The following is a 15,801-nucleotide window of genomic DNA, read 5'->3' as shown; positions in this document are numbered from 1 at the left end:
AGAGAAATTGAATTTTTTTTTTTTTTAAAGAGAGGAATTTCTCTACGTTGCTCAGGCTGATCTTTAACTTCTGGGCTCAGGCAGTTCTCTCGCTTCAGCCTGCCCAGCAGCTAGGACCACAGGCATACATTAACCCAGCCTACCAGCGTTAATTCTTTACTTTTGGTAGAGATGGAGTTTCACTATGCTGCCAGCCCGGTCTCGAACTCCTGGGCTCAAGTGATTCTCCCATCTTGCCCTCCCAAAGTATTGGGATTAAAAGCATGAGCTGCTGTATCTGGCCAAAATGACCATTGTTTTAAGGCAATAAGCTTTGAAGAGATTTGTTATGCAGCTGTCTGGTAACCGCAATAGAGGAGCACACAGGGGCTCAGTTTGACAGGTAGTGACTTGCTAGAAGACTCAGCTGATGTGTGGCAGGACCAGGCAATGAATCTGTCTTCCGAACTCCAAATCCCATCTTTGCCCTCACCCTGAACTTCCTCCTTTGGTTTCTGGGATGGTTCTTACTCAGGGAGAGTCCCCTTTTCCCTCCCCACCCATCAGTGGCCAGGATGAAACCACAGCCAGAGGTGCCCCAGGGACAGTCCGCAAGGACAGGCACACCCAGACACACACTTGTGGTTTATTACACACAGTGATCTCCATCTACACAGAAATGGAAGGCAAGCAGCCAGGATGGAGCTGGTTGCTGGGAACACTTGCTGGAGGTGGAAACGCCTCTCGTCAGAGCGTGGGTGGGTCTGGTGGCAGGCCCTTTGCTCAGGACAGCTGCGAACCAGCCTGAGGTTTGCTTTGCCTGCACAGCCCACCTAGAGAGCCATTTTTGGCCAGAGTTCTGGGTGACAGACCTGGGGCCAGTGAGACCCAGACTCTGAGTGGGAGGCCTGCCTCCCTGGGCCAGGCCATGTCCCATCTTGTCTCTCTCTGGGTGATATGGAAACAGACACAGGAAGGAGCAGTCAGTCCAGCCTGGGCCCCTCCCTCCCCGACACTCTGCCCCCTGGAGCTGGGTCCACATCACAGCGATCACAGCTCAGCCACTACTTCGGGCCAGAGGACATGTGTTCTCAGGGCAGGCTGGCCTCCCGAGGCCGACTGAATGCAGTAGGAGCTAGACCCTCTTGGGGGATTTTCACTCACTGCTCCCCGGGCCCAGCTGCAAGTGCCGGGCGAGTCTTGTCCAGGGGCCAAGTCTTGTCCAACTGTAGAGGCAGCTGGTTGTGGTTGAGTTTGGAGGCTGGTGAGGCCGGGAGCAGCAGCCGCTGTTCCACCCCTGGGTCTTCTTGGATAGGGGGTGTCCCAGGGACTCCAGAGTGTTTGGGGGCAGGTTCTTACACAGCTCAGAGTCTCTCTGCTGATCAGGTGACTGAAGGCCCAATGTAGCATCTTTCTAGCCTTGCCCGAGCCAGATGCTTCTACCGTCATCTCCTTCCTGGGAAAGCCCAGGCCCGAGGGTGCCCCTCAGGTATACATCTCCCGGGTCTGGCCTGTCCACTTTCCAGCAGCTTCACACGCCAGCGGCTCTGGGGCTGGGTGGGCACACTCTCGAATGTTAAAAGGCCACAGGTAGCGCATTCCGTGAAAAAAGATCAATATATTACTGTTTTGTTTTTACAAAAATTAAAAATGTCCACACAGATCTGTACAAGTGTGAGCTGGTCCTGTGGGTCACTGGAAGAGGAGGAAGAGACTGAAGGTGATGAGGAGCCCGAGAGGCCCCGCCCCCATCCAGGCCACCTTGCTCTGGCATCCCCCATCCTGCTCATTTCCTCGGGAACAGGTGCAGACCCCTCCTCTCTTCCCTCCCCACCACTCCCTCTCCGTGGGCCTATTTGGACAATGTCCCAGGAGGCACTGATGGCTTTGCTCTGTCTGGGCCAGGTGTCAGTTGAGTCCATGTGACCCACAGGGTGGGCTGTACACCATCACCCAGGACCACAGTCCCACGCCTCAGCTGCAAGACGGGAGAGTCAAAACCAGGGTCACGATGGGGAACTTGGCTCTTCAGTCACTGTGCGGGAAGCCACAGGCACCCAGAGGTTTGAGTGACAGCACCCAGGCTCCAGGGCCCTCCCCATTCCGCCACCCTCCCCTGCCTCCCCTGAGCCTGCCCTGGAGACTCTTCCCTGCAAGGTACCTTATGCCAGCAGCCAGGCACAGGCAGCCCGTCGGGGCCCTGGAAAGGAAGAAGGTTTCAGTGATGGGGATGGGGCCTGGGGAGCTCCTCTACACCCCACGTACCCTCCCCTGGTCTGTAGGGAGGTAAGGTCAGGGAGCTGCCCTGTGAGGCTGCTGGGCCCCACTGAGGCAGGGCCACAATGCCTCCTCTGTCCACCCAGGTAGTGGGGTCCTGAGGACATGAGGCCTCTGACTGAGCTTGTCCTGTGTTCCCTCTGTGCTCGGTGGGGACTGCTGTGCAGTGGGCAGGAACAGGAGGCACTAGGAAGGGATGGGCATTGTGCCAGGCATGCACAGGCTGGCCTGGGTCCTGCCAAGAGCTGTGTGGCTTCCTGCCTGATGTGACAGTGACTCTGGCTCCTCACCCTGGGGCCTGCGAGCTTTCAGGCCTTGGGCAGGAGCGGCTCCTGGAAGGTTTTAAGGATGGCCCAGGAGTTGGCATCCTGCTTCAGCCTGTGCTGGCCCTGCACAGGGCAGGCTCAGGCTGTTGGGGGTTGGGGCTGGGCAGGGGGTGGGGCTGTCTAGTGGCACCTGTGGTGCCCACTTAGCAGCCAGACATAAGCAGGGTCTGGGTTTCCTCAGGCAGCCTGAAGGGTGGGGAAACTGGAGAGGAATAAAGGCTAACTCATCAGGGACACCAAGGCACAAAACATGTCATTCTGTTCCAAAGCACAGGCATGAGCCTTAGACCCTGGGCATACCCTGGAATATTCCCATGTGTACACCAGGGGACCAGGCTGGGGACCAAGGGGAAGGTGAGGAGGAGGGCAGAATGGAAAGGAAGGCAGAAGCGAGGAAGGCCGGGGCCCTGGCTGCCCCAAAGGCCCACACAGCACACGGCACACGGCACACAGCAGGCCAGACCGCCTACCGCAGGGCATGGCCCATTGCCCCTCGCAGGGCCCCGCCAGCCTGGTGCCCCTCTCCGGCCTCCGCAGGTGGGATTCTCCTGTTTCAAAGGAGACAGGGGCTTACTGACTTGGAGGGGAGTCCTGGGCCAGGGGCTGGAGCTGCAGGGCTGGGCCACCCTGCCCCTGCTGTCCCTGCACTTTCCTCTTCAAGTCCTTTTCTGACTTCTCAAAACTGTCCAAGGGGAGGGGTACCCCCCACTGCAGGGATGAGGACACTGAGGAACAGAGGCCAGAGGTCTGGGAGGAGGTCTCTAACTCTGGCACCACTGGAGGTTGAGGCTGGCCTGCACACATCCCCGCGGAAGGCCCCCTCCCCATTCCCGTGGCTGGAGTGGCCAGGTATGAGTATCTGTCCACTTTTAGTATGAAAACCCAGCTGGTTTGTTTTTCCTGTCTTTTCTGAGCGCCACTGGAAGAGTGTGACATGTAAACCCTCCCTACTTTCTAGAAAAAGGGAACTAGGCAGGGCACAGTGGCTCGTCCCAGCACTCTGGGAGGCCAAGGTGGGGCAATCGCTTGAGCCCAGGAGTTCAAGACCAGCATGGATAACATTGCAAGACCCCAGTTCTACAAAAATTAAAAATTAGCTGGGCATGGTGCTGCATGCCTGTAGTTTTGGCTACTCGGGAAGCTGAGGCAGGAGGATCACTTGAGCGTGGGAGATTGAGGCTGCAGTGAGCCATGATCGCACCAGCCTGGGAGGCAGAGTGAGACTCTGTCTCCGGAAAGAAATAAAGGGAACTGACTTTTGAATTGTGGTTGTTTCAGGCACTGGACACTGGGGCTGGTGGGCTACCACGGGCCACTGAGCGAGCAGGGAAGGAGGTAAAGGAAGGGTGTGGGGGCAGGCAGAGGGGATGCGGGGAAGAGGGAGGTGCTGCCCCAGCCCAGAGAGACTCTTCTGGGAAGGATGAAGGAAGGGGAGGGACAGCCAGCAAGAGAGGTCAGAGGGGTCCCACCGTCTATGCTTGGGGAAGCTGAGTTTCAGCCCAACTTGGCCTCAAGCCCAGTGTGAGTCAGACCCCGACTCTGACCCCAGGCAGCCAGAGCGGGGGGCTGGGAACTCACCGCCTCCGTCCCCAGCAGCAGTGTGCCTGTGCTGACTTTGGTTCCCTCCTCAGGGCCCAGCCCCTCCCAGGGCACCGCTGATGGTGCTGGCGACTCCAGGTAAAGCCCCTCCACTCCTTGTCTAGACCCTGTTCATCTCCAGCCCAAGATGGCCCACAATGGGCTCCTACTCAAGCCAGGCCTGTCCTGGGGCTGAACAATGAGGGGCTGGGTTCCCTGAGCCACGCCCATGTGTGGGGGTGGTTAGGACCAGAGCAAGGGGAAACCTGGTGATGGCAGTAGCAGCAGCAGTGGCCCTGACAGTGAGCAAGGCCGGTGCGTGACCAATGGGGCCTCTGGGACTTGCAGCTGAGCTCTGAGGACAGGGAACGTGTTGGTCTGACCATGGTTGGAGGCCAAAAAGACCTGGGGGCAGGGCCCTCCTCCGACACCTACCACAGGACACGGCTGGTCCAGGCCCGGTGGTCCCGGCTCGCCCTTCTGGCCCTTCACTCCTTTCCGGCCGGGGACCCCTCGCTCCCCCTGTGCAGGAGGGGAGATGGTGGTATTGGCCATCTGCTGCCAGGCTCAGGAACCTCCAACACCTCTCCGAGAGACGCGCCTGGGGTCAGCCTCCCCCTGCCTCCTGCCCACCTGCCCAGCCCGGGTTCTCTGCCTGCTTCACCTGAGCCTCCACTCCCACCTGCCTCCTTCCCCCCTTCCTCCTGCCCCAGTCCCCGTCCAGCTGCCCTCACCTTCTCTCCACGCTCGCTCCGATCACCTTTCTCTCCTCGGGGTCCAGGAAAACCCTGACAAAAGGATTAGAGGCTAAACCCGAAAATGAGGCTGGAGGTTTGCACCTCTGTTACCGGCTCATCTCCGTTCCTCTCCCATCCACACGCCCACTTCCCCCCTGCATATTCGTGACACACGCCGGCCCAGCCCCAGCTGTAGTGATGCACTGCTGGGCACAAGGCTGAGGTAGGAAGAGCATGCATTTAGGATGCCAGCTGGGCTTGCTCCAAAGTAGTCCCTGGACACCAACACTCAGGCAGAGCTGCTGGCGAGGGGCTTTCTCTCACATCACAGAGGCAGCTGGCGCTGGTCTAGGCTTGGCTGGGGACAGAGACCCTGGAAACCATGGAAGTCACGTCGCTGTCTGATGGGATGAGAAATGGTGACCTCTGTTCTGTGCCCTTGGTTCAACAGCCATCTGTCCATTCATCTATCTGTCCATCCATCTATCTGTCCATCCATCTATCTGTCCATCCACCCAACCAAGGTGGCTAAACATCCACTAGGAACTGGGCTGTTGGTTGGACACTAGGGGCAGAGAATTGGATTCATCATGGCTGGGCGCGGTGGCTCACACCTGTAATCCCAGCACTTTGGGAGGTCGAGGTGGGCAGATCACCTGAGGTCAGGAGTTTGAGACCCATCCTGGCCAACATGGCAAACCCCCATCTCTACTAAAAAATACAAAAATTGCTGAGTGTGGTGGTGTGTGCCTGTAATCCCAGCTACTTGGGAGACTGAGGCAGGAGAATTGCCTGAACCTGAGAGGGGGAGGTTGCAGTGAGCCAAGATCATGCTACTGTACTCTGGCCTGGGCGACAGAGCAGGACTCCGTCTCAAAAAACAAAGAGGCCAGGCATGGTGGCTCCTGCCTATAATCCCAGCACTTTGGGAAGCCGAGGCGGGCAGATTGCCTGAGCTCAGGAGTTCGAGACTGGCCTGGGCAACACAGTGAAATCCCATCTCTACTAAAATACAAAGAATTAGCGGCCTGGCAGCGTGTACCTGTAGTTCCAGCTACTTGGGAGGTTGAGGCAGGAGAATCGCTTGAACCCGGGAGGTAGAAGTTGCAGTGAGCCAAGATCATACCACTGCACTCCAGCCTGGGTGACAGAGTGAGACTCCATCTCCAAAAAAAAAAAAAAGAAAAAGAAAAAAAGAAAAAGAAAACAATTTAAAAAAGAGAATTGGATTCGACATGCTCCCTTGTTCATGTGTAACGGGGCAGGCAAGAGAGTGCTGATGACAGTCAACGCTCAGTGACAGAGGTTGAAACGGGTGGTGGGACTCTGGGGGGAAGGGCTGTTCTATCACAGGTAGGGGGTCAAAGGGAGTTTCTGAGCACAGTCCTTATTACAGCTGGGCCTGCTGGGGTTGAGGAGGGGCCTGGCATTTGCCAGGTAGAGCAGGGTGGGCATGGCTTTGAGATGCCACCCTGAGCACCAGGCCTCCTAGAAGGCAGCTATAGTCACATTCATGGTGGTATGGAGTCTCTTTAGCTCCATCCCCAACTGGGCCCAGAGCCTGCAGTTGGTTCAGCATTGTCCTCTCCCATCCCTTCCCATCAATGGATCCCAGCCCTCCCAGTCAGAAACACAAGCTACAGCTCTTCCTTTCCCTCCTCCAGTTGCTCTCCCAGGTAATGTTCTCTCTTTTTTTTTTTTGAGATGGAGTCTCGCTCTGTCGCCCATGCTGGAGTGCAGTGGCGCAAACTTGGCTCACTGCAACGTCTGCCTCCTGTGTTCATGCCATTCTCCTGTCTCAGCCTCCCCAGTAGCTGGAATTACAGGCACCCGCTACCACACCTGGCGAATTTTTTGTATTTTTAGTAGAGACGAGGTTTCACCGTGTTATCCAGGATGGTCTAGATCTCCTGACCTCATGATCCGCCCGCCTTGGCCTCCCAAAGTGCTGGGATTACAGGCATGAGCCACCGTGCCCGGCCGGTAATGTTCTCTTTCTAAAGTCTAGGGTGGACACCAGAGTCCTTGCAGCCCTGCATCTGGTCCCATGTCCCTCAAAATAGCTACCTGATTTTCCTGAGAAAAACCTCCCTTCTCACAACCCATTGATTCCGCCCCAGTCCATGGTCTGACTGGTCAGGGCACTGCATTCCTATGGTCAAGTGACAGTTCAGTGTTGACCTAACTGGGACCAGGGAGAGCCCGTGAGACTTCCTGTAGAACACTGGAGTGAGTCAAATTTTCTTTCTTCTTAGTTTGGGCCTGGGAGGATGATGGTCTCGAGCTGCTGGCTTTACCTCACCACCACGCGGAACTTGATTTCCACAGGGAAAGCGGACAAGAGAGAGTGAAAGGCTGAGCTGTGTTGACACAGTTGAGCCCTGGATCCATGTGTTGAACCTCCATACTTTTCAATTATGGGTCATTTTAAGCCAGTTTAAACTATGTTTTCTTTTTTTTTTTTTGAGACGGAGTCTCGCTCGGTAGCCCAGACTGGAGTGCAGTGGCCGGATCTCAGCTCACTGCAAGCTCCACCTCCCGGGTTCACGCCATTCTCCGGCCTCAGCCTCCCGAGTAGCTGGGACTACAGGCGCCCGCCACCTCGCCCGGCTAGTTTTTTGTATTTCTTAGTAGAGACGGGGTTTCACCGTGTTAGCCAGGATGGTCTCGATCTCCTGACCTCGTGATCCACCCGTCTCGGCCTCCCAAAGTGCTGGGATTACAGGCTTGAGCCACCGCGCCCGGCCTTAAACTATGTTTTCTATGTATGCTACCAGAGAGACTTGATATAATCAGCCTGGGCTAATACTTCCCTTCCTCCTCTTCTCAAATTACTGCTCTAGGTAAAGCCTTATTATCTGTCACCAGGATATTGCAATAGGTTCTTCACTGTTCTCTTCGCTTTCTTGCTACAATGCATCATCCATCCATCTATCCATCCATCCACTCATCATCTATCATCCCCTCCATCCATCCATCATTCATCCATTATCCATCCATCCATCCATCCATCCATCCATCCATCCATCCATCATCCATTCATCATCCACCCACCCATCATCCACTCATCCATCATCCATCCATCCATTCACCCATCCATCCATTTATCCATCCATCCATCCATCCATCCATCCATCCATCCATCCATCCATCATCCATTCATCATCCACCCACCCATCATCCACTCATCCATCATCCATCCGGCCATTCACCCATCCATCCATTTATCCATCCATCCATCCATCCATCATCCATTCATCATCCACCCACCCATCATCCACTCATCCATCATCCATCCGGCCATTCACCCATCCATCCATTTATCCATCCATCCATCCATCCATCATCCATTCATCATCCACCCACCCATCATCCACTCATCCATCATCCATCCAGCCATTCACCCATCCATCCATTTATCCATCCATCCATCATCCATTCATCATCCACCCACCCATCATCCACTCATCCATCATCCATCCATCCATTCACCGATCCATCCATTTATCCATCCATCCATCCATCCATCCATCCATCCATCCATCCATCCTGCAGCCATTATGCATTTACCAACCCATCGATTCATCTTCCATTGTCCATCCATCATCCATCTACCAATGTATCCATCCTTTATCCATCCATTCATCTATCCACAAAGGACCTACTCTGGGCTGTGCACTGACTTGGCAGTGGGGACACAGGGGGAACCAGTCAGTTGCGGTCCCAGCCCCGGGGAAGGGGGTCACACTTGAGTAGCCAGATCAGGTTACTGCATGAAGGCAGAAGATACACACAAGAGGCACCCGATTACTCAAAGTGATGATGAGACACTTACATCTAGTCCTGGCTCCCCGGGTCTGCCCTGAGGAGAGACATAGAGCGGGTGAGAGGGGTTGGGGAGGGGGGCTGGGAACGCAGCTGCTGGGAAGTCCAGCCCCATGGGTTGGGCACAGACATGGAGGCGAGGAGACCCACCAACCACGCAGGCATAGATGGAGGCCACGACAGACCTGGCATCCACAGAGCCTGAACTCTGGCCCTGTGAAGTGCAGGGACCCAGTGAGGTACAGGGTTGGGGTCCCCGGGCTGAGCGCCACCGTGACCATGCGGCCATAGTTGGAGAGGGAGTTCCGAATGAAGCGGTTACCTTCTCTCCTTTGGTTCCTGGCAGCCCAATAAGGCCCGGTGGGCCAACTGGCCCCTGGATAGAAAAGGAGTGAGTCAAGAGGCATGCTAGTTACAGGAATTAACACCTGTGGGCCAAACAAGGCTTGTGAGACTCACAGGCAGGCCGCTGGGGCCTCTCTCACCAGACGCGCCTTTCTCTCCCTTTGCTCCATCCAAGCCCTGGAGGCAAAGGAGGGAAATCAGTCAAGGGGAAGGGGTTAGACAGAGAGGAGGACAGGCAAGCTTGGAGACTGCAAGGGAGCTGGGAAGTGGACAGAGGAACAGATCCAGGCTCCACCAGACCTGACCCCAGCTTACTCCCTGGTGAGGGTGACCAGGAGGAGGTCTGGCCATGCACATTGCGCCTTTTCCCGAACAGGATCCCTCAACCCCATGGAAGGTGATTATGGTCACACCTGTTTCAAAGATGAGGAAAGCAGGTGCAGACAGGGGCGGGGACGGGCCCAGCCACACAGTGGGAGGCAGCAGAGCTGGGTCCCCATCAGGCTTCTGCGGCAAGCCTTGGACCCTGTCCCTGATAGCAGCTGCCTCTTTGAAACATGAACTGTGGCGGCCTTAAGAGAAAACAGAACCAGAAGCAGTGCATCTGGTGGGGCTGCGGGCTCAGGCCTGGGGTTCCATGACTCTTAATCCCACATCTGGCCTCTGAGCTGGGGAAGCAGAGATGTGCTCGTGCCAGGAGGGTGGTGTGACAAAGAGCGAGGCCAGATGGCCTCCCCGTCTGTGTCTGCCTCCCTGGAGCAGGGCATGCAGGCAGGCCACACTCGAGGATTTAATGTAAGAGCAGGCAACACTCCATTATGTAATACACACCAAGCCCAAGACTTTGTGCTCTGGCTGTGGCAGCTGAGAGACAGATGTGTGTGGGGCGGGCTGGGATGGGGAGAGGTGGGGACAGTGCAAGGAACTGAGAGGCACAGAGAAAGGAGAAGGGGACAAGCAGTAGGAACCGTGGGTGGTGGACCCGAGGAGGAGAGAGGTACAGACTGGGGTTCTGGGCAGAGGGAGAAAGTGGAGAAGAGAGCCCCAAGTGTGGAGAGGGGGCACTGGCCCCGATGACATCAGGGAGGTTATGCCCTGGGGAGTTGGGACGTTCAGGTGCTAGGAAGACTCAGGGATGGGCCAGGGCGGAGCATCAGGCCCTTTGCTTTGCCCATTGGCAAGGCTGTTAGAAACTGCCTGGGCTGTGAGTCTGAGGTCAGTAGAGGGGGCTATGCCCACTCACCTTGGGACCCTGGATTCCCTGGAGGCCCTGCAGGAGGAAGAAGCAGATAAGAAGGCTGGCCCCGGACCCTCTTGCAGGGGCCACTCACTGGCCCCTGGGGCCCTGTCCTGGGCTCTGCCCTCTGCCCATGTGCCCCTCCCTGAATGACGACACTCGCTCTCTCCTGGGTCACGGCTCTGGGACCTAGCCCCCATCCCGCCTCTTGGTTTCCTGGCTGCTTCAAACCAAACCAAAGCAAACTGTCCTTACCATTGGGCCTGGGGGGCCAGGGGGGCCTGGGGGGCCTGGCTCCACTATGAGCTGAGCCTAGGGACGGTGAGAGACAGGTTAGTCACCCCCCGCCTGTCGCCCTCACTCACCCGCACCCCAGCTCATCACATACTGCTGGATCCACAGTCTCCTTCCTGTGCCCAGAGGGCAGAGTCTGGTGAGCGGGGGGCAGCTGGCCTGTGGGTTCTCAGAGGGGCCTCGCTCCCCTTGCTCTCCCTCCCCTACTGCCCTGGGGTTGCTCAGGCCAGGTGGCCTTTTTGTCCCAAGGCGCAGGGTCCCCACCCAGCCTGGACTGGGTGTTGGGGGAAGCCCTGACCCCCTACACCCCCTTACCAGGCTCTCCTGTAGGCTGTCAGACGCCGACTCCCCCTTCTCCCCCTTGAGGCCATCAGCGCCCTGCAGGACGGCATGGCCTGTGAGTCCTTTGTGTCCAGCACCTACATCACCACCCACGGTGCTTAGTGACCTCCCTTCCTTCCCCCATGTGGCTTCGGGGAGCAGTCCTCAGTTAGCTGTTGCAACTGAGAAGTTTTCCCTGGATCCGTGGGCCATGCCCTGGGTGGTGAGCAGCATGGGCTTCAGAGAGCACAGAAGCAGCTGCACAGATTGTTTTCTTGGGGTGCAGGGAACAACCAGGGGCTCTGAAGCAAAGACCCCGGGGTCAAACTCCAGTGCCCCCTCTAGCCCAGTGATCATCAGGGATGGATAGTGGATGTCCCAGTGGTGGCGTAACACCTGGTGGCTCTTCCCAATCGGGCCACAAAAGCAACAACAGAAATGATGAGGACGACAACAGTGGGTATTTGCTGTGTGCCAGCCACCGTCAGCCCAGCCACGCATGCCCTTGAGGGAGGGGGATGATCACTCCACTTTGGAAGTGAGGACGCCAAGGCCCCAGGAGGTTAGGTTGCTTGCCTGGAGCTGGATGCAAACTTGGGCAGCTTAGGTCAGAGCACGTGGCATAACCATCTGGCCAACGCGCTTCCATGGCCACACCTCCTGATTTTAGCTGCCATCCAAGGCAGGCGGAAGGCCTCTTCCAGATGAGGAGTGGAGGCCGGGAGAGAAGAGGGCAGTGCTGGCCCAGAGCCTAGAGTGTCCCCACCCGGCTGGGCACTGAGACTGCAGGGGCCGTCAGAGGCACGCCCTGGCCTCCCCACAGCACGGGGCTTCCACACAGGAGGCGCAATGTGTGGCCCAGCCCAGTCACATACCGGGAGGCCGGACAAGCCCATCTCGCCTGCTTCCCCTTTGAGTCCAGTTGGCCCAGGCTCTCCTGGGTCTCCTTTCTGTCCTTTGGGACCCTGAAAGCCACAAGAACAAGGGATTAGTAGGGCTCAGGAGGTCCTCTCCCTTTCCCCACCCCAGCAGGTCCCCAGAGCTTAGTTCATGGCAGGTCCCCACTTTATCTTTGTGGAGCCTCACCTCCAGCCACAGTGGCTGGGAGCCTTAGCTGAGTGCAGTGGGTGGGGATGGGGGCAATGCCATTCCTGGCTCACTGCATCCGGGTGCGGGCACCTCAGAGCAGGGGCCAGGGGCAGACGGGTGAAGCATGTAAGCCTGGAGCTGCCCCTCTGGAGGCACTCATGGGGCCACATCTCTCTGTGCCCACACCTCAGAAGCTAGTGGTGGGACTCCCCACCCCCACAACCTCTTCCAGCCACCGAATCCCTCCATTCAACCAATCACATAACGTCCAGGATGAGACACACACTGCGGACCCAGTGGGAAAGACTTACCCTCGAATAGCCAGTGACCCCATGAATATGCTTACGTCTGTATAGGATATCACACACAGATACACACACACACACACACACACACAGATACACACACACAGATACACACACACACACACACACACACACTAGAACTGGGGCAATACCTACGATGGCACTGATGCTCTTAGCTTTTATGGCTTTTCACCACGTGCCAGGCACTGTGCTGAGTGTTCTCCATACACAGTTACTCAGCCCTGCCCCAGAGCAGGCAACTTGCCCGGGGCCTGAGGGCAGACCAGGGTTTGCACACAGGCAGCCTGGCGCCAGAATCCATGATTTTTGCCTCTCTCACACATGGTCTTGAACTCTGTACACACACACACACACACACACACACACAGAGCCCAATACCAGGCACTGGCATCACCAAGGAAATGAAAGGCCCAGAGACCTTCTCTCCATCGATTCCTGGGGCACCAGGCAATCCAAGCTCGCCCTGGAAGGAAACAGATGGCAAGAGGGGTTATGCCTTCCTTTCCTAGAGAGGTGTCAGCAGCCAGAGGGCCAAGACACACTGTGTACCCGGCCCAGGGTGGGTCAGTACCCACCACCTCCTCTGTTTCCTCAGTCCATCACGAGCAGATGTAGCCCATGGCTATCACCGGTAAGCTGTGATGTCACAGATTCGGGTGCTGAGGCTTGGAGGGTTAAGTGACCGGCTTCAGGCCACAGAGCCCAGGAACGACGATGCCAGGACCAGATCTGCCTGACTTCAAAGCTGTTGGCTCTTTCTCTTGAGACAAACGGGCAGGATGCGAACGAATGGTACAGGCCACAGGGTGTGCATAGCTGTCCATCCACCGGACTGGTATGCGGCCACAGGGGCTGGGTTTTCAGTTCTTTATTTTTATTTAGTGGATACTTATAAAACACTATACCCAATAGCAGCTAAATATACATTTAATTTGTGTGTATATAAAACATTCAACAAGAAAGAACACTTTGACTCTAAAACAAGTTTTAATACATTAAAAAGATCAATGTTGTATTAAAAAGAATATGTTCTGGCTGGGCATAGTGGTTCACGCCTGTAATCCCAGCACTTTGGGAGGCTGAGGTGGGTGGATCACCTGAGGTCAGGAGTTTGAGACAGCCTGGCCAACATGGTGAAACCCCCCTCTCTACTAAAAATACAAAAATTAGCTGGGCTTGGTGACACAGGCCTGTAATCCCAGCTACTTAGGAGGCAGAGGCAGGAGAATTGCTTGAACCCGTGAGACAGAGGTTGCAGTGAGCTGAGATGGCGCCACTGTACTTCAGCCTGGGCAAAAGAGCAAGACTGTCTCAAAAAAAAAAAAAAAAAAAAAGAATATGTTCTCTAACCGCAAGGTAATTTTTTTTTTTGAGACAGAGTCTCGCCATGTCTCCCAGGCTAGAGTGCAGTGGCACAACCTCAGCGCACTACAAGCTCCGCCTACTGGGTTCAAGCAATTCTTCTGCCTCAGCCTCCCATGTAGCTGGGATTACAAGTGTGCACAACCACGTGCAGCTAATTTTTGCATTTTTATTAGAGACAGGGTTTTACCATATTGGCCAGGCTAGTCTTGAACTCCTGACCTTATGATCCACCCACCTCCACCTCCCAAAGTGCTGAGATTACAGGCATGAGCCACCATGCCTGGCTGCATGATAATTAAATAAGAAATTAATAAAATATATGGTCAGCTGGATACATTAAATATGAAAAAAACTAAAACCAAACAAAAAAGCAAGATATCTGGAAAAAAATCTCCCAAGTATTTCTAAATCCCCAAGTATTTCTAAATAATCCATGAATAAATCAAAAGAGAGCTTAGAAATTAGGTTGAATTGAATAAAAATAAAATTCAACATATTAAGGTTTGTAGGATGCAGCTAAAGCAGTGCTTATGGGAAAATTCATAGCTTTTAGAAAGGTTTTAGATTCGGGGGTACATGGGTAGGGCTGCCACCTGGGTGTACTGCATGATGCTGAGGTTTGGGCTGCTAATGATTCTGTCATCCAAGTGGTGAACATAGCACCCAACAGGTAGTTTTTCAATCCCTGTCCTCCCACCTCCTCCCTTTTGGAATCTCCAGTATTTATTATTCCCATCTTTGTGTCTGCGTGTACCCAATGTTCAGCTTCTACTTTTATTTATTTATTTTTGAGATGGACTCTTGCTCTGTCTCCCAGGCTGGAGTGCAGTGGCGTGATCTCGGCTCACTGCAACCTCCGCCTCCCGGGTTCAAGCAATTCTCCTGCCTCAGCCTCCCGTGTAGCTGGGACTACAGGTGCCGGTCACCACCACACATGGCTAATTTTTGTATTTTTAGTAGAGATGGGGTGTCACCATGTTGGTCAGGCTGGTCTCGAACTCCCAACCTCAGGTGATCCGCCCGCCTCAGCCTCCCAAAGTGCTGGGATTACAGGCGTGAGCCACCGCGCCTGGCTCAGCTTCCACTTTTAAGTAAGAACATGCAGTATTTGGTTTTCTTTTCTCTCCTTTCTCCTTTCCCCTCCCTCCCTCTCTTCCTTCCTTCCTCTTTCCTTCTTTCTTTCAGATGGAGTTTTGCTCTTGTTGCCCAGGCTGGAGTGCAATGGCACAATCTTGGCTCATTGCAAGCTCCACCTCTCAGGTTCAAGCGATTCTCCTGCCTCAGCCTCACAAGTAGCTGGGATTACAGGCACACACCCCCATGCCCGGCTAATTTTTTGTATTTTCAGTAGAGACAGAGTTTCACCGTGTTGGTCAGGCTGGTCTCAAACTCCTGACCTCAGGTGATCCACCTGCCTCGGCCTCCCAAAGTGCTGAGATTCACAGGTGTGAGCCACCACACTCAGCCCATTTTCTTTTCTGTATTAATTTACTTAGGATAATGGCCTCCAGCTGCATCCATGTGGCTGCAAATGACAGGATTTCATTCCTTTTTATAGCTGCATGATTTTTCAGTTTAAACGTATGAACGAGGCTTCCCAGGGAAATCTCCCAGATTAGACAGAGCCCAGGGAGAAGGCACTCAGCCTGGAAGCCGAGGCCCTTTCTCTGAGCTCCCAGAAGCCGGGCCAGGACACCAGGAGGGAAGTGGAAGAGGATCACAGAGCAGACAGGAAGTGGGAGGTGAGCGCTGGAGACAAACGCTTGGGGGACCACATAGCTCTGTCGGCACTGACCTTGGTTCCAGGGATCCCTGGTGGCCCTGGGGGCCCCTGTGGCCCGGGAGGCCCCTGTGTGTGAAAGTGAAGCCAGTCAGTGTCATTGGTTAGGCAGGGCCTCCCTTCGCTGCCCGCCCAGCTCCCCACCTGGAACAAAGTCCCCGTCCAGCTGAGCTGAGCAGGGGCAGGGTCCTCGGGGACTGCTTCTTCCCGTCAGGTCAGGCCACACTGTGCATGGCTTTATCTGGCTACCCAGATTTGGGGGAGGCCAGGAGGTGTCTGCTGCCATGAACGGCCCTCTGCCCCAATCCAGATTTCGTCACGA

At 55.4% G+C, this 15,801-nt stretch overlaps 1 protein-coding gene across 1 annotated transcript in view; it reads right to left on the bottom strand.

Annotated features, from left to right (window-relative positions):
• Window positions 1–66: 66 nt before the first annotated feature.
• LOC105484024 (collagen type XXIII alpha 1 chain) overlaps window positions 67–15,801 on the bottom strand; it is a 365,477-nt gene continuing 349,742 nt past the window's right edge. Inside the window, exons 17-29 of the mRNA XM_011745185.3 lie at window positions 15,495–15,548; window positions 12,753–12,797; window positions 11,795–11,884; window positions 10,914–10,976; window positions 10,560–10,616; window positions 10,311–10,337; window positions 9,182–9,244; window positions 9,045–9,098; window positions 8,733–8,759; window positions 4,895–4,948; window positions 4,596–4,682; window positions 2,141–2,179; window positions 67–1,674 (exon numbers count right to left, since the gene is read on the bottom strand). Of these exons, the coding sequence (XP_011743487.2) occupies window positions 1,672–1,674; window positions 2,141–2,179; window positions 4,596–4,682; window positions 4,895–4,948; window positions 8,733–8,759; window positions 9,045–9,098; window positions 9,182–9,244; window positions 10,311–10,337; window positions 10,560–10,616; window positions 10,914–10,976; window positions 11,795–11,884; window positions 12,753–12,797; window positions 15,495–15,548 (663 nt within the window). The 3' untranslated portion in view covers window positions 67–1,671. The remainder of the gene's footprint in view (window positions 1,675–2,140; window positions 2,180–4,595; window positions 4,683–4,894; window positions 4,949–8,732; window positions 8,760–9,044; window positions 9,099–9,181; window positions 9,245–10,310; window positions 10,338–10,559; window positions 10,617–10,913; window positions 10,977–11,794; window positions 11,885–12,752; window positions 12,798–15,494; window positions 15,549–15,801) is intronic.

Source organism: Macaca nemestrina, chromosome 6, assembly GCF_043159975.1.
Source record: "Macaca nemestrina isolate mMacNem1 chromosome 6, mMacNem.hap1, whole genome shotgun sequence".
In the NCBI taxonomy this organism is placed as follows: Eukaryota; Metazoa; Chordata; class Mammalia; order Primates; family Cercopithecidae; genus Macaca; species Macaca nemestrina.
This window is presented reverse-complemented; position numbering and strand designations above follow the sequence as displayed.